Here is a 17,926-nt window from a genome sequence, read left to right on the forward strand (position 1 = left end):
TAGCGGCAATAGTGGCTGAAAGCCACGCAAGGAATCCCTTTGTACATGTGTTGAGTTTCTTAAAAGCGTAAATTATATAGCTGATAGTCCCGATGCGAGTACACACATACTTACATACATATACATATATTCACACCCTGTGTCCTGTGCGGTCAAGTAATGGATCTATTTCATTGGCGTTAGTGTTGTACTTGTAACTGTAACTTGTAATTTTAATTGTAATTTTTAAATGTATCGGTACGATTAATTATTGAATATTGTTATTATTGGTTATATATTGCTATTGCGGAAGGACGAAGGACGACCGAATTGATTCTTATTGATATTCGATATTCGATAAATGTGTGTAATATGTAAATGAGGACAAATTCTCTATCTCTATTAATCTAAATGTATATGAGTATGTACTATATGCCTAGCCTAATATCTTTTCAACTGCCCCGACCCCCCAGCCCCGCGGCCCAAGTCTAGATATATATCTTCGATCCCACTGGTCGCTGATTGCTACTCTTGGGCGAATTGTTTTTGTTGCTTATTTTATAGAGAAGAGAGATGGAAATTTTTTAATTTCATAGATTTTAGATATTTGTATAATTACGATTAGGTTATTTATTTAAGTGTTTCTCCAGCTATATCCCTTAACTTTCCTCGGAAATGAGAAAAAAAAACACAAAAACACACTTCCTAACTGGAGCTACTGGTGGTCTAAACTTTCTTGTAATTATTATTTCATAAGTTTTGTATATTTTACAATATTCAACGGAAGAAAACTCACAGGTTAAAAAAACAACAAAAAATAATTAAAAATTATGAAACACTCCTTGAGCAATCGTTTAAGCAGTCCTAGAACACCAAACTCTATCTCGATCTGAAACTTATGTTTAAACTTTAAACCTTAAACCGTAAAGATAATTTAACTTGTATTCTTGTTAACGATACACTGCCACAAACCATAACAAACCTACAAACCAGAAAATAGAACAGACCCCAAACAGAATCGAGATCCTCAATGCAATATACTATATATCTATATATAGATACAACTACCGACAAGATACTTCTACAGCTTCTACAACAATTTCCAAACACTGCCCAAACGTGCAATCTCTTGAAAGGAACCTTGAATAGGATTATTCGGACAGAGAATAAAAACCAACTCCTAGTTCTTTAATCTAATTCTTTAATAGTTGCGTTCTCTAAGTACCTTTATCTATTCTTAATATTATTATTTTTATGTGTACGTAAATGATGATGAAATCTACAATATATCATTTTGTTTATGATGATTGCTTGATTGATTGATTGATAATGCAAATAAACAAAGTGAGTCTTGAGTTCAACTCTGTTCATTGTAAACAATTTTTTATGATTATTTTTTATTTTTTAAATAAAATTATTATTTCAATTTGAGCATGCGTTTTATTTATATATTAAAATTTAAACTCGAAAAAACCCAAAAAATGGTAACAAAGAAATAATTAGTTTTTAAGCAAAAAGATATGATACAAATATATGGAACCCGCTACAAATTTGGAATCTAGATATACCTCCCAAGAAAAGTACATAAAGTTGCATAAGTTAAAGTATATTCAAAGTCTATATAGGATAATACCGATATTTATAATCGAGTCTATTGAGCAGATGTCATATTTTAGATAAATCGGATTGGTGTATTTTGTAGTTCTAAGCCACACACACACTCTTAACACAACACAGTACTATATTTATGGCATAAAACACCACTTACAGAGGTCTCAGTTTATGAGGTTTCCCCACAGATCATGGATTTATATATATGTCTATCTATTAATTAGCATAAATCAGTTATTAGCAACTAGTGGATGCATATTCCAAGGTTATAAGGAGGATAGAGTTTAAGGGAACCCGAAAGCAAAACAGCCGCAGAATCGAACCATATAGACAAGACTCGAGTACAACGAAATCGGTCAATATGAATCTGATCCAGACCCCGAATAATACAGCTTTAAATCAAGACAGTACTTCCACTTATAATTTCCAACAATTTTCTGAAATAGTATCTAAACTTTAGATTCTAAAGCCACCAATCCAAAAAATAAAAGAATTCTTCAAAGCACGACAATTGTAAATAAACAACTTCTGGACCTCATGTTTCCCTTTGGCTATAATCTTAGATATAGGCTATATATACATATACCCCAATTAATTTGGATAACCCCAAAATGCTGGATAAGACCAACTAAATTAAAGATGAACGAATGCCGAAGGGCAGGATTTCTTTATTAAGTTAAGAAAACACTCAATTGGTAACCACAAAAAACAAAAAACGAAACTATATAGCTTTTAAAAAGATCGTGGATAAAAATTTGACTTATATTGGAAAGATACGGATTGGAATGATCGGGTTTAGAAGAATCTGTTGAACGGCTTAACATTAGTTACACTTAGTTTATGAATAACTAACCCTAATTTAAGAGTTTTGCCGTTAAGTTGTGTTTTGTTTCGATATTTGTACATTTAACCAGACACTTTTTGAAATGTCTGCGATGGAAATCAGCTAAAGCCAGCCACAATATATATATGATATATACACATACTTTAAATGCATACGTAGTAAGATATTGAACGTTGGATTGAAGAAATGGTGTGTAGGTGAATTTTATGGTTAGAGAGAAAGCAAGTGAAAGGTTTAGATTAATTTTTATAAGAATGCATTAAGTGCTAATGTCGCAAGCTAGCATAATTATTTACTGTTATGAAAACATAAGAGTTTTAAGATTTTTAGCTAAATTTTGTATATTTTAATCTACAAACTATAAAATATATATATTATCTGTTTTATAAATAACAATATTTCAAAGTGTTTTTATAGTTTAACTAACTGAGGCTTTCTGTCAATCTTTGGGGATGTGTAATGATTCAATTGATGCTAAGATTCGGTTGCAATTAAGATATACCTTTTTATTCCCAATAATTTCAAATATAATTCTAGTGTTGAAAATGGTTGATGTTTTAGTGTTGAAAAGTAGCACTTTTATACCTTTTGTGGAATACGTATGGCAACCTCTGAAAACTGGTATTAAGTGGCAACTCTGGCTCAACTAAAGCCAACTGGCAACTCTATATCGATATATCGTAATATCGATAGTTTGATATATTATCAACAACCCTACTGAATACATTTTTTTTCCGCAAAGTTTGTCATTGTCCAGGTAGTCCAGGTAATGCTTTGTCGAAAAAATAACGAGCAGTAAAGAACCGCCGTGGTTCCAGTGCCTAACGCGACGCCGAATGCTGCAGGAATTGCTACGAATTAAGGCGAAAGTTGCATAACACGTCGCCTGGTGTCGCGGTCGCAATTTCCAGAAAACCACGCACGCACACAAACACACGCGCACGCGAGCGGATAGTGAAGTGTGAAAAGCGTGGATACTCGCAACAACCATCAAAATAGAAGCCCTGCAGCCCAGCATTTAGCTACAGGACAACGAATGTGCATTCCGTGTGCGGCGTAGCCAATGTGCTGTGATCCCCCTGAATCCCGTCCGCACCCCGCATCCAAATCCGCATCCCACACGCACATAAACACACACACACACACACAGTTTCAACAAATACAAACACACCGCCGTCGCCGTCGCTGTCGCCGCTCACCAATACAACCATACAACAGCACGGCCCACAAAGAGCTCTCCGCTCCGTACGCTTCCTCTTTGTACAGTTCCTACGCCGAGCAGTGAAGCAGCTGAATCAGCAGCCATCCGCGGATTTTGAGGCGCAGTAAACAAGAGGCTTGCATGTGAACCGAAAATCAGGAAAACATAACCACCCACAACCACCCAGCAGCCCGGAGAGCATCACGAGAGCGTCATGGCCACGCCAATGTCCGTAGCCTCGGCTTCCGGGATGGGGGCGGGCGGCAGTGGCAGCAGCAGCTCCTCGGGTGCGGGCACATCGTCTGGTGGTGCCGCCGCCTCGTCTGGTAGCAGCAGCAGCAACAACAACCTGCCGTTCGAAAAGGATAAGATCTGGTACTTCAGCAACGATCAGTTGGCCAACTCGCCGAGCCGAAGATGCGGAATCAAGAGCGACGATGAGCTGCAATACCGCCAGATGACCGCCTACCTAATCCAGGAGATGGGACAACGCCTGCAAGTGTCACAGCTGTGCATCAACACGGCGATCGTGTATATGCACCGGTTCTACGCATTTCATTCGTTCACCCAATTCCATCGGAACTCAATGGCGTCCGCCAGCCTGTTTCTGGCCGCCAAGGTGGAGGAGCAACCCAGGAAGCTGGAGCACGTGATTCGGGCCGCCAACAAGTGCCTGCCGCCGTCAACCGAACAGAACTATGCCGATCTCGCCCAGGAGCTGGTGTTCAATGAGAATGTACTGCTGCAGACGCTCGGGTTTGATGTGGCCATCGACCATCCGCACACGCATGTGGTGCGCACCTGCCAGCTGGTCAAAGGTAGGCACCAATCCGCTCTAGCGCTATATATCAGACGGTGGTCCAGTAGAGCGATTGTGTACTGATTACTATGGTATATATTTTAGCATGCAAGGATCTGGCGCAGACCTCGTACTTCTTGGCCTCGAACAGGTATGGTTAGCGATACGCTGCTCCCCTGGTATTTGTATCTAGACATTCCTACAACCCCCCACAGATAAGGGTGACCCCCGTAATTGGGCCGGTGTGTGTGTGCGGGTGCGGGTGTGGGTGTGGGTAACCAGCCAAGATGCAGCATCAAAAACTGCAATCAGGTTTTTGGGATATTATATTTGGTATCCTTAGAGTCCGTCTACCTGCGTGTAGTTGCTCGCCTAATAGACCCAAAACTACCTTCCGCGTAACAAAGAAAACAAAATGAAGGACCAAAGTCAGATACTGAAACAAGGACGCGAGGTCCCTAATCTCGGCAGGCCTAATCTCAACAAAAGGGATATCTCTCACATTGTAATTTGCGCTGGAAAATCCGCCAAATGTCAAGGAATATTCGGTAATTCTTGGAAAACATAATGTCCCTTTTTTCGCGAAAATTGTAAATCCCATCGTCTACCTACTGTTGAGGTCCTTAAAAGTTGAGGTCCTTGGTACCACATGGTTAGATAAAGGTCCCCTTAATACTTTGTAATGGATATCTTTGTATTGGAAGTGTTTTTCTTAAAAAAAAAAAAATAAAATAAAAAATGATAAAAAAAAAGAATAATTTTCATAAAAAAAATCCTTAATTTTTGTTAAATTTAAATCTTTTGTGGGGTTGGCTAGCGATTAGGATTGATATATTGAGGACTAGTCGATCCCCCTGCACACACTTATCCAAAAATCATAAACGTAAGCCTTTTAATTGAACGAACGAAACATTAATCATGTTAACCACCTGGCACAGCCTGCATCTGACCTCGATGTGCCTCCAGTACCGACCCACGGTGGTGGCCTGCTTTTGCATTTACTTGGCCTGCAAGTGGTCCCGGTGGGAGATACCGCAATCGACCGAGGGCAAGCACTGGTTCTACTATGTGGACAAGAGCGTGTCCCTGGATCTGCTCAAGCAGCTGACGGACGAGTTTATTGCCATCTACGAGAAGAGTCCCGCCCGCCTCAAGTCCAAACTGAACTCCATCAAGGCGATCGCCCAGGGTGCCAGCAATCGGACTGCCGCCAACAAGGACAACAAGCCCAAGGAGGACTGGAAGATGAGCGAGATGATCAAGGGATACCACTCGAACATCACCCCACCGCCAGAGCTACTGAATGGCAACGATAGCCGGGAGAGGGAGCGGGATCGTGATCGGGACAGGGAGCGGGAACGAGCGGATCCTTCGCTTCTGCCGCCGCCATCGATGGTGCCGCAGCAAAGGCGACCGGATGGCAGTCATCAGCGTTCGTCCGGGGTGGGCGGAGTGCCGGGTAGCGGCTCTTCCTCGTCATCCTCCTCGTCGTCCTCCAATCACAAGTTGCCAAACTATCCGGGCGGCATGCCGTCCGAGGCGCATCCAGGTGAGATTACCAGCTCCAGCTTAGGAAGAATCCTTTTCATTAACTTTTCACTTCTATTTCAGATTACAAGTCCAAGCAGCCGGGCTACAGCAATCGCATGCCCTCCGGCCACCAGCGGAGCAGTAGCAGTAGTATGGGCTCGTCGGGAAGCAGTGGGAGTGGCCAGCGTAGCAGTTCATCCTCGTCGTCGAGCAGTCAGCCAGGACGGCCGTCGATGCCTGTGGACTACCACAAGCCATCGCGTGGCATGCCGCCCGTGGGCGTGGGTATTCCTCCACCCCATGGCAGTCATAAAATGCCGCCGGGCTCCAAGCCCCCGCTACCGTCGCACCAACAGCAGCCACCGCCTACACATCCTTCCGCCTCGAGCTCGTCAGTGTCCTCCAAGGACAAGTCGCAGAGCAGTAAGATGTACCCCAATGCTCCGCCGCCTTACAGCAGTAGTGCTCCCCCCAATCCGTCGATGTCGCGCGGTGGCTATCCGGGCTCCAGCAACGGATCCCAGCCAGCACCGCCTGCCGGCTATGGCGGGCACCGCAGCAAATCCGGCTCCACCGTCCACGGCATGCCGCCCTTTGAGCAGCAGATGCCCTATTCCCAGAGCCAAAGCTACGGCCACATGCAGCCACAGCAGGCACAGCAGTCTCAGCTTCCGACGCTTGACGCGCCACCGTCACAGGCGCAGGCACAGTCGCAGTCTAAGATGTCACTGTTTAGTCCCGAGTGGTCGGACATCAAGAAGGAGCCGCTGGCTCAGCCGCCGCCCTTCAACGGACTGCTGCCGCCGCCGGTGCCGCAGGGCCACGACTACAAGCTGAACAATCACCCCCGCGATAAGGAGAGCCCCAAGAAGGAGCGTCTCACGCCCACCAAGAAGGAGAAGCACCGTCCGACTGGCATGCCCATGGGCAGCAGCAGTAGCAGCACCAGCAGCAGTAGTGGTATCGGTAGCAGTAGTTCCTCCGCCTCAGGCTCGGCCAAGCCAATGATGCCGCCCCACAAGAAGCCCCTGCCACATGGCGGCGATCTGCTGGCCAACACCGGTGAGGGTGGCAGCTTGAAGCGAGCCAACGACATCTCCGGTAGCCAGTATGGTCTGAACAAGCTGGATGACATGGATGGCAGCTTGCCGCGCGAGAAGCTACGCAAGCTGGACAACAGCACTGGCCTGCCCACATACCCAAGCTACGAGGAGAAACACCCGCCTTTGAACATGTCCAACGGGATCGAGACCACTCCGGATCTGGTGCGCAGCCTGCTAAAGGAAAGCCTCTGTCCGTCGAATGCCTCGCTCCTGAAACCAGACCCCCTGACCATGCCGGGTCTGAAGCCGCCGGCAGAGCTGCTGGAACCCATGCCCATGGCAACGGTGAAAAAGGAACCGGGCCTGATCACTCCTCTGAGCAATACCGTGCCCATGGAACTGGAGATAGGTGCCACGAAGTTGGCCAGCGACATGAAGGACGAGACTGGCAGCACCAAGTCCGAGAAGAAGAAGAAGAAGGACAAGCACAAGCACAAGGAGAAGGATAAGTCCAAGGACAAGACCGAGAAGGAGGAGCGCAAGAAGCACAAGAAGGATAAGCAGAAGGACCGAAGCAGCAGCGCTGGCAGCAGTGGACCCCCCAAGGAAGGTTCCCTCGCCAACGAACCCCTGAAGCTCACCATCAAAAATCCTAATCCCAACCCCAACGGCGGCCTGAAACTGAAGATCAAGGTGGAGTCCAGTAACTATTCGACGGCGACAGGTATGCCGGGTGCTGCTGGCTTCGGAGCGCCCTCAGCTACGGCCACTACCGCGTCGTCAGCAGCCGGGGGAGTCCCTCCTCCGCAGGGCATGGTTCCGGGCTACAATGCCGGCGGTGGAGCTGGCGCTGGCGGCTATAGCTCGTCCGGTGGCAGCAGTTCCGGCGGCAGTAGCAAGAAGAAGCACAGCGATCGGGACCGCAGCGACAAGGAGAGCAAAAAGAGCAAATCCCAGAGTCAGGGACAGGATTACGCGAAATACAACGGAGTTGGTGGAGGAGGATTTGCTCCACTGGGCGGTGCAGGCGCCGCAGTCAGCATGGGTGCTCCCCTGGTCACCGCAGCCCCACCGGCTCTGCTGATGGCGCCAGCCAGCACTGCTGCGCCGACCGGGGGCCTGGCACCGCCACCGTTGCCCGTCTACAGCAAGAAGTAATGGAAACGGTTGGACTTTTTTATATGATTTGTGTATAGAAAATAGATAACTAGAAGCTCTGTAAGTCGCCGGCAGGCGTTAGTTGTTAGAATTGTTGGGGAGATACATTAGTCAGCTAAGTTATTGATTCATTTTAGTTAAGCGCAAAGCTACATTTATAAGATAAACCGAGAGAGGGCAGAAATTGTGAATGATAATCGCCGATGTAAACGCAAAACTCAAAAAGCGAAACAATTTGTACAGCATTAATTAATTTATAATTAAAAAGAAAAACACCTAACATTTAACATACATAACGAGCATAAATACGTACATAACAAGCATACATCAATACGAAATATTTGGCAAACAGAATCAGAGATCCTGGGAAGAAACCAGATACCAGATACCATATACCATATAGCAGAATAGCAGCTATGGCCGTGTAGCATTTAAGTTAGCAAATCAACTACCCATATACACTACACCTACACACCAACAGAGCTGTATATATATACACGAAACCCACATTCACACACAATGAGATATATGCATATATATAGAGAACCGACTTCCGCTTAGCAAATCCACTATGAAACGGCCCCCAACTATGAAAGCCAGTCAAGCAGCCGAAGGACTCGGGATAATCCACAGACTAAGCTGAAGAAGAGAACAAAAATAATGAAGAAGGATATATAGAAGAGAAGAAAGGATAATTACAGAAGTGCAAGAAGAGAAAAGCCAGCGCTTTGATTCTAAATTAAAGACGCCAAACTAAATAATAAATTATTTAAATTAAATCATAGTTGCTAAAGCGAAAGTAAATGAAGAAGAAGTTTATTTTTAGTTAGCAAAGTTTTCTTTCCTCTTTCTTTTAAATGTTTGCCCCTCCCCGTTTACAGACATCGACACGCCACCAATTTTCCAATTTTTTCAAATTTAGACCGATATACACATATATATAAATATATATAAATTATATACAGTAATGTATTTTTTTCGCTTATGATAATCTTACGGATCTAATTGTTTCAGCGGAGGATATTATGTTTAAAGTTCGCCTGGAACGTTGACGTAGCTTTCATTTGTTTTTAATTTATTTTTAAAATAGAATTACGATACAATTTACCACAAAACCAATACAAAAACAAAAAAATCAAACAAAAATTCCCCACAAAACAAAAACCAAACAAAAAAAAAATAAATTTTGAATAAAACAAAAAAAATTGTTGTGCAAGAAAACCGAAAATAAAAAAACGTTTAAAAATTATATTAAAAAAAATGCAAGCGAAAACGTTGCAAGCAAACTAAGCTAATCGAACGAAAATAAAAAACACAAAAAACTAACACAAGCTAGAAGAAAAATAAATGTTAGGCATATACAAAAGAAAAAATAAAAACACAAAATCGAGATCATTACACGATCGATATGGAACTTTATGTAATTTTCGATTAAGGCAAAGGTTAAGCGAACGTTGCGCGTTTTTCAAAAACTATTCGTATTCGTATTCGATTTCTCTAATAAGCTGCATTAAGCTGCAATCATACTATATAGCTCTAAACTATATAACTTACATCCCATACACACACACGCATTACACTCACACCCCACATACTATACATAGAAGAAGCAACAAAACATTTAATTTAAGTTGAGAACACAAGAAAACCCGTTTTTCCAAACGATCGACTCCCACACTGCTCCCATCGATCGACCAGAAACAAATGCGTAAGTTGCATCTAAGGTTTAGATTTTCCTTTTTTTACATACATACTTATTCTTGGCCACGCCCACATTACATACCTTACCTCTCCCTCCACCCTCCCACAAGTCTAAATTAAGTTTTTGTACATATATATATGGAAAGCATATGGAAAATCCGCCACTCGGACGGCGGTCAAGTGTCGGGTTCCACTGGGATTATATGGTTGTGAGTTCGAAAGTGGACGCACTCGACACTTGCACGTCGGCCACGAAGGCTTGAATAAAAATTTTCAAAACCAGACAAAAATCCAAAACAAAAAATCAATAAAAATGACAAAAAATAAACAACAAAAAAACTGGAAAAATTAAATAATGTGTGTTTTTATTAAAAGAGTGGGGGGTATGTGTACATGTGGGGTATACCCAGGTAACCAGCGAACCCAGGAGCGACTTTCCTCATATAAAACATTCCCTAAATATCATAAAATTGTACCATCATAAAATTGTGTGTTTTCCCGATTTCCCCACTTTTGCTCCTTCCGATGGCCATAGCTCTGCCGAATTGTATCCGATCAGGAAATAAAGTACCATTCAGTAATCAGCGAACCCAGGAGCGACTTTCCTCATATAAAACATTCCCTAAATATGGTTTTGAAATTTTTCGAATTTTTTCCTAGGGGTACCATCATAAAATTGTGTGTTTTCCCGATTTCCCCACTTTTGCTCCTTCCGATGGCCATAGCTCTGCCGAATTGTATCCGATCAGGAAATAAAGTACCATTCAGTAATCAGCGAACCCAGGAGCGACTTTCCTCATATAAAACATTCCCTAAATATGGTTTTGAAATTTTTCGAATTTTTTCCTAGGGGTACCATCATAAAATTGTGTGTTTTCCCGATTTCCCCACTTTTGCTCCTTCCGATGGCCATAGCTCTGCCAAATTGTATCCGATCAGGAAATAAAGTACCATTCAGTAATCAGCGAACCCAGGAGCGACTTTCCTCATATAAAACATTCCCTAAATATGGTTTTGAAATTTTTCGAATTTTTTCCTAGGGGTACCATCATAAAATTGTGTGTTTTCCCGATTTCCCCATTTATGCTCTTTCCGATGGCCATAGCTCTGCCAAATTGTATCCGATCAGGAAATAAAGTACAATTCAGTAATCAGCGAACCCAGGAGCGACTTTCCTTATTCAAAACATTTCCTAAATATGGTTTTGAAATTTTTCGAAAATTTTCCTAGGGGTACCCCTGTAAAATTGTGTGTTTTCCCGATTTCCCCACTTTTGCTCCTTCCGATGGCCATAGCTCTGCCAAATTGTATCCGATCAGGAAATAAAGTACCATTCAGTAATCAGCGAACCCAGGAGCAACTTTCCTCATTCAAAACATTTCCTAAATATGGTTTTGAAATTTTTCGAAAATTTTCCTAGGGGTACCCCTGCAAAATTGTATGTTTTCCCGATTTCCCCATTTATGCTCTTTCCGATGGCCATAGCTCTGCCAAATTGCATCCGATCAGAAAATAAAGTACCATTCAGTAATCAGCGAACCCAGGAGCAACTTTCCTCATTCAAAACATTTCCTAAATATGGTTTTGAAATTTTTCGAAAATTTTCCTAGGGGTACCCCTGTAAAATTGTGTGTTTTCCCGATTTCCCCACTTTTGCTCCTTCCGATGGCCATAGCTCTGCCAAATTGTATCCGATCAGGAAATAAAGTACCATTCAGTAATCAGCGAACCCAGGAGCGACTTTCCTCATTCAAAACATTTCCTAAATATGGTTTTGAAATTTTTCGAATTTTTTCCTAGGGGTACCCCTGTAAAATTGTATGTTTTCCCGATTTCCCCACTTTTGCTCCTTCCGATGGCCATAGCTCTGCCAAATTGTATCCGATCAGGAAATAAAGTACCATTCAGTAATCAGCGAACCCAGGAGCGACTTTCCTCATTCAAAACATTTCCTAAATATGGTTTTGAAATTTTTCGAATTTTTTCCTAGGGGTACCCCTGTAAAATTGTATGTTTTCCCGATTTCCCCACTTTTGCTCCTTCCGATGGCCATAGCTCTGCCAAATTGTATCCGATCAGGAAATAAAGTACCATTCAGTAATGAGCGAACCCAGGAGCGAATTTCCTCATTCAAAACATTGCTTAAATATGGTTTTGAAATTTTTCGAATCTTTTCCTAGGGGTACCCCTGTAAAATTGTATGTTTTCCCGATTTCCCCACTTTTGCTCCTTCCGATGGCCATAGCTCTGCCAAATTGTATCCGATCAGGAAATAAAGTACCATTCAGTAATGAGCGAACCCAGGAGCGACTTTCCTCATTCAAAACATTGCTTAAATATGGTTTTGAAATTTTTCGAATCTTTTCCTAGGGGTACCCCTATAAAATTGTATGTTTTCCCGATTTCCCCACTTTTGCTCCTTCCGATGGCCATAGCTCTGCCAAATTGTATCCGATCAGGAAATAAAGTACCATTCAGTAATCAGCGAACCCAGGAGCAACTTTCCTCATTCAAAACATTTCCTAAATATGGTTTTGAAATTTTTCGAAAATTTTCCTAGGGGTACCCCTGCAAAATTGTATGTTTTCCCGATTTCCCCATTTATGCTCTTTCCGATGGCCATAGCTCTGCCAAATTGCATCCGATCAGAAAATAAAGTACCATTCAGTAATCAGCGAACCCAGGAGCGACTTTCCTCATTCAAAACATTTCCTAAATATGGTTTTGAAATTTTTCGAATTTTTTCCTAGGGGTACCCCTGTAAAATTGTATGTTTTCCCGATTTCCCCACTTTTGCTCCTTCCGATGGCCATAGCTCTGCCAAATTGTATCCGATCAGGAAATAAAGTACCATTCAGTAATGAGCGAACCCAGGAGCGACTTTCCTCATTCAAAACATTGCTTAAATATGGTTTTGAAATTTTTCGAATCTTTTCCTAGGGGTACCCCTATAAAATTGTATGTTTTCCCGATTTCCCCACTTTTGCTCCTTCCGATGGCCATAGCTCTGCCAAATTGTATCCGATCAGGAAATAAAGTACCATTCAGTAATCAGCGAACCCAGGAGCAACTTTCCTCATTCAAAACATTTCCTAAATATGGTTTTGAAATTTTTCGAAAATTTTCCTAGGGGTACCCCTGTAAAATTGTATGTTTTCCCGATTTCCCCACTTTTGCTCCTTCCGATGGCCATAGCTCTGCCAAATTGTATCCGATCAGGAAATAAAGTACCATTCAGTAATCAGCGAACCCAGGAGCGACTTTCCTTATTCAAAACATTTCCTAAATATGGTTTTGAAATTTTTCGAAGTTTTTCCTAGGGGTACCCCTGTAAAATTGTGTGTTTTCCCGATTTCCCCACTTTTGCTCCTTCCGATGGCCATAGCTCTGCCAAATTGTATCCGATCAGGAAATAAAGTACAATTCAGTAATCAGCGAACCCAGGAGCGACTTTCCTTATTCAAAACATTTCCTAAATATGGTTTTGAAATTTTTCGAAAATTTTCCTAGGGGTACCCCTGTAAAATTGTGTGTTTTCCCGATTTCCCCACTTTTGCTCCTTCCGATGGCCATAGCTCTGCCAAATTGTATCCGATCAGGAAATAAAGTACCATTCAGTAATCAGCGAACCCAGGAGCAACTTTCCTCATTCAAAACATTTCCTAAATATGGTTTTGAAATTTTTCGAAAATTTTCCTAGGGGTACCCCTGCAAAATTGTATGTTTTCCCGATTTCCCCACTTTTGCTCCTTCCGATGGCCATAGCTCTGCCAAATTGTATCCGATCAGGAAATAAAGTACAATTCAGTAATCAGCGAACCCAGGAGCGACTTTCCTTATTCAAAACATTTCCTAAATATGGTTTTGAAATTTTTCGAAGTTTTTCCTAGGGGTACCCCTGTAAAATTGTGTGTTTTCCCGATTTCCCCACTTTTGCTCCTTCCGATGGCCATAGCTCTGCCAAATTGTATCCGATCAGGAAATAAAGTACCATTCAGTAATGAGCGAACCCAGGAGCAACTTTCCTCATTCAAAACATTTCCTAAATATGGTTTTGAAATTTTTCGAAAATTTTCCTAGGGGTACCCCTGTAAAATTGTATGTTTTCCCGATTTCCCCACTTTTGCTCCTTCCGATGGCCATAGCTCTGCCAAATTGTATCCGATCAGGAAATAAAGTACCATTCAGTAATCAGCGAACCCAGGAGCGACTTTCCTTATTCAAAACATTTCCTAAATATGGTTTTGAAATTTTTCGAAGTTTTTCCTAGGGGTACCCCTGTAAAATTGTGTGTTTTCCCGATTTCCCCACTTTTGCTCCTTCCGATGGCCATAGCTCTGCCAAATTGTATCCGATCAGGAAATAAAGTACCATTCAGTAATGAGCGAACCCAGGAGCGAATTTCCTCATTCAAAACATTGCTTAAATATGGTTTTGAAATTTTTCGAATTTTTTCCTAGTGGTACCCCTGTAAAATTGTATGTTTTCCCGATTTCCCCACTTTTGCTCCTTCCGATGGCCATAGCTCTGCCAAATTGTATCCGATCAGGAAATAAAGTACCATTCAGTAATCAGCGAACCCAGGAGCGACTTTCCTCATTCAAAACATTTCCTAAATATGGTTTTGAAATTTTTCGAATTTTTTCCTAGGGGTACCCCTGTAAAATTGTATGTTTTCCCGATTTCCCCACTTTTGCTCCTTCCGATGGCCATAGCTCTGCCAAATTGTATCCGATCAGGAAATAAAGTACCATTCAGTAATGAGCGAACCCAGGAGCGACTTTCCTCATTCAAAACATTGCTTAAATATGGTTTTGAAATTTTTCGAATATTTTCCTTTTCTTTTTTCCTTTTTTCCTAATTATAATCTAATTATAGAAAACTTATGGTGTTTGATGAGACAATAACGTGGTCCAATATCCACTCCAAATAGCTACTAATGCGGGTAAAGACTGCCGGAAAACCCACTTGACAGCCCATGCTGCTGCCAAAGGAAGTGGCTCCTATCAAGTAGGTGGAGTTTCCGTTCTTGTAGACCAGCGGACCGCCGGAGTCGCCATGGCAGGTGGACTTGCCGCTGGTAGTGCTCATGCAGATCATCTTCTCGGAGACCGCGCCACTCCAGTACATCCGGCACAGGCCCTGTGGCATGATGGGCATCTCTACGTACTTCAAGACTGGAGACACCGTTTCCGAGGCATCACTGTCCCGTCCCCAGCCGGATGCAATGGCCTTGAGAGACTCATATGTGGGAAAGGATCCGTTGACGCGACGTGGCAGACTGGCGGGCCGAATGCGATCCGTAAAGCTTACAAATCTGGGCAGACGGATGAGGGAGATGTCGTTGGCAGTTGTGCTGGCCAAGTAGCTGGAGTGGACAATTATCCTTGACTTATCCACCACGAAGCGCTTTTGTCCAGACTCTTCTTCATCCTGGATGTTGGTGGCGCCCAAATAAACGGTCGCCGATTCCGCTCCGTCCATGCAATGAGCAGCCGTGATTACCCAGTAGTGAGAAATCAAGGTCCCACCGCACCAGTTCCAGCCCAGGTCACCGTAGGACACGTTTATGCCGGCCTGGTAGGGAAACTGTCCCACCCCGGCCAGTTCTCCGTTTGTGATAAAAGGTTCCACTTCCGAGCTGTTCGAGAAAGGAACTGCCGAGCAGGAGGCAATCCAAAGGATAACATACAGCAACTTCATCTTACAATTTTTTTTTAAATGGTTTGAAATGGAAGTTTGTGGATTGCTTTTATAGGTAAGGCTTGCAGTCCAAATGGGTGTTCTTGAAGATAATGAAAATAATACCCTTCAAGTTGGAGAGGCCCCAGATAGTTTAATAGAGGGATTAGTTTGTAAAACACAGCCAAAAACACTCGATTTGGTATGAATCATTCGGACTGACAACTGGGGATACCAAAAAAATATATTATAGATGATTATTCAATATAAAACAAATATTATTCATAGAAAATAGAGCCTCAAGAATTAAGACAATTAATTGAAATTTAAACAAATTGTGTGGGTGTTCTGATAAGAAATACCTACATATATTGATAGATACATATAAGAATTTAACACTAGGTGGTATTTTCTCTGCAATCATTATTGTGCTAATACTTCAAAGAATATCTTATCAAAAAAAAACCGCACTTTGAACAGATTTTGATAGACAATACTATCAATCAATTAAGATATTGTAGTTTTAAAATCAAATTAGTGTACTAACTAGTTAAATATACTTAAAAATAATAAAGGTTTCATAAAGTTTTTGGAGTTTACCCAACTCGGAATACTCCCAATTCACAGAAGTGACTTCTTATCAAAGTCCCGTGAAAAAAATTAAAGCAAAACACATGTATTCTGAATTATTTCGGTAATCAAATGGCGTTCAGATGAGCCTCGATTGATAAATCGTAATCGAGTGTTCGTACGACTGCAATGGAAGATAATCCATTGAGTGGACGGCCCATAAACCCCACATTCAGGTGCGTGGAATACGTCAGTAGCTAAGTAGGTGGACTTGGAAGACCATGCAAATCATTTCGGTTTTGGTTGTGGTGCTATTGGTTCTCCAGGGAAGGTGTCTCCATTCCCTGGACTTGAGTCATGGCCGGATTTCAGGCGGGGATCTAGCTGCTGCGAATCAGTTTCCCTATCAAGTGGGTCTGAGCATTGAGGAGCCAAACGAAATGTTTTGTTGGTGTGGTGGAAGTTTGATCTCCGAATGGTATCTCCTCACGGCAGCACATTGTGTGGAAAAGTAACTATCAATGATTATCTTATTAATTTATTAAATTAATATATTTAAAAATTATTTAAATAGTGCTGTGTCCATCACATTCTACTTGGGAGGAGTACAACGTCTGTCGCCTCGCCAGCTAATTCGATCCACTTCTCCGAAAGTTTACCTCCACACCGATTGGAACACTAAGACCTATGAGAACGATATCGCCCTGATCCGTCTTCCAGAGGTTGCGATATTCAGTAGCTTCATAACTCCCATAAGGTTGCCGGGACTAGCTTTAAGGAAATCCAGCTACGACTATATTCTGGCTACAACATCCGGTTGGGGTCGCACAAATGATGGTGAGGAAGCAAATCTTTAGACAAGTTTCACCCCAAATGGCTACAATATAGTGTACAATATAGGGTTTTTATATTGCCAAGAAACCTTGACACACATATGAATATTGTAATGTTAAAAGGTTAAAAGATCCTTCTTCTTAGGTCTGAAATTAGTGTTTATTTTATTCGTACGTAAATTTTTATAGTAGTTTTTCAACAATAAGACGTTTAGGTACTCACGGAAATATTAATCGGATTTATACAGAATTTAGTATTTTTTTCTAATAGCTACAGTCATCATACAGACTCTATATTTCCGTACACTATATTTCATATACCTCATGATCTATGCAATATTTACAGTATTGAATACCACGGAAGGTATTCTTGAAATGGAAAGTATGTATTTTAAGGTAGCGTTTCTCCCTAAAATCGTTTTCTCAACTTTAAAATTTGTATCCACCAAAAAGATTATAAAGTTTAGTTTAAAATTGGGACTTCAATTAGAAAAATATACTTTCTTTTAAATTATAAAATATAAAACATGCAAGTCCTTGACCTAACCAGTTGAAAATAACTTTGAAGACAGTAAATAACCTATTACCCTTATTTTTACAGATTCCACTGCCATATCCGACAACCTACGCTATGTTATTAGCTACGTAGAGTCCAATGAGGACTGCCAGTATTCCTACTCGAACATAAAATCCACCAATATCTGCATGGACACCACTGGAGGACGATCCACTTGTACAGGCGACTCTGGAGGTCCTTTGGTTTATCGTGATCCGGCCCAGAATACTGATATACTCATCGGTGTCACTTCCTACGGCAAGAAGACGGGATGTACTAAGGGCTATCCGGCTGTTTTCACACGTGTTACCTCCTATTTGGATTGGATCCAGGAAGTGAGCGGAATCGTCTACCCGTAGAGTGGTCCTCGAGGGCTAAACAATCAGTGCTGGGCACTGTAAACACAATTAAATTAAATG

The 17,926-nt window shown here is 42.1% G+C and overlaps 3 protein-coding genes across 3 annotated transcripts; 2 read left to right on the forward strand and 1 right to left on the reverse strand.

Moving 5' to 3' along the window:
* The first annotated feature begins 3,131 nt into the window (after positions 1–3,131).
* On the forward strand, positions 3,132–9,377 carry CycT (Cyclin T). Its single transcript, XM_017245828.3, has 4 exons — positions 3,132–4,453; positions 4,540–4,585; positions 5,373–5,983; positions 6,046–9,377. The coding sequence occupies exons 1-4, from the start codon at positions 3,850–3,852 to the stop codon at positions 8,163–8,165; spliced, it is 3,381 nt and encodes a 1,126-aa protein (XP_017101317.2). The 5' UTR covers positions 3,132–3,849; the 3' UTR covers positions 8,166–9,377.
* Positions 9,378–14,711: 5,334 nt separating this feature from the next.
* Positions 14,712–15,579, reverse strand: LOC108128263 (brachyurin). The gene has a single exon (XM_017245753.3). It carries the CDS (start codon positions 15,567–15,569, stop codon positions 14,739–14,741), a length of 831 nt encoding a protein of 276 aa, XP_017101242.2. The 5' UTR covers positions 15,570–15,579; the 3' UTR covers positions 14,712–14,738.
* Positions 15,580–16,384: 805 nt separating this feature from the next.
* Positions 16,385–17,926, forward strand: Jon74E (Jonah 74E). The gene is made up of 3 exons (XM_017245750.3): positions 16,385–16,629; positions 16,693–16,955; positions 17,553–17,926. Exons 1-3 carry the CDS (start codon positions 16,400–16,402, stop codon positions 17,864–17,866), a joined length of 807 nt encoding a protein of 268 aa, XP_017101239.2. The 5' UTR covers positions 16,385–16,399; the 3' UTR covers positions 17,867–17,926.

The sequence above is a fragment of the Drosophila bipectinata genome, chromosome 3L, assembly GCF_030179905.1.
Source record: "Drosophila bipectinata strain 14024-0381.07 chromosome 3L, DbipHiC1v2, whole genome shotgun sequence".
NCBI lineage: Eukaryota > Metazoa > Arthropoda > Insecta > Diptera > Drosophilidae > Drosophila > Drosophila bipectinata.

Excerpts from the sequence above, each read along its gene's own strand:
- CycT (XM_017245828.3), top strand. The coding sequence starts at position 3,850 with ATGGCCACGCCAATGTCCGTAGCCTCGGCTTCCGGGATGGGGGCGGGC. Across the intron at positions 4,454-4,539 it reads CACCTGCCAGCTGGTCAAAG|CATGCAAGGATCTGGCGCAG; the intron begins GTAGGCACCAAT and ends TATATATTTTAG. Across the intron at positions 4,586-5,372 it reads TACTTCTTGGCCTCGAACAG|CCTGCATCTGACCTCGATGT; the intron begins GTATGGTTAGCG and ends CACCTGGCACAG.
- Jon74E (XM_017245750.3), top strand. The coding sequence starts at position 16,400 with ATGCAAATCATTTCGGTTTTGGTTGTGGTGCTATTGGTTCTCCAGGGA. Across the intron at positions 16,630-16,692 it reads GCAGCACATTGTGTGGAAAA|TGCTGTGTCCATCACATTCT; the intron begins GTAACTATCAAT and ends TTATTTAAATAG. Across the intron at positions 16,956-17,552 it reads TTGGGGTCGCACAAATGATG|ATTCCACTGCCATATCCGAC; the intron begins GTGAGGAAGCAA and ends TTATTTTTACAG.
- LOC108128263 (XM_017245753.3), bottom strand. The coding sequence starts at position 15,569 with ATGAAGTTGCTGTATGTTATCCTTTGGATTGCCTCCTGCTCGGCAGTT.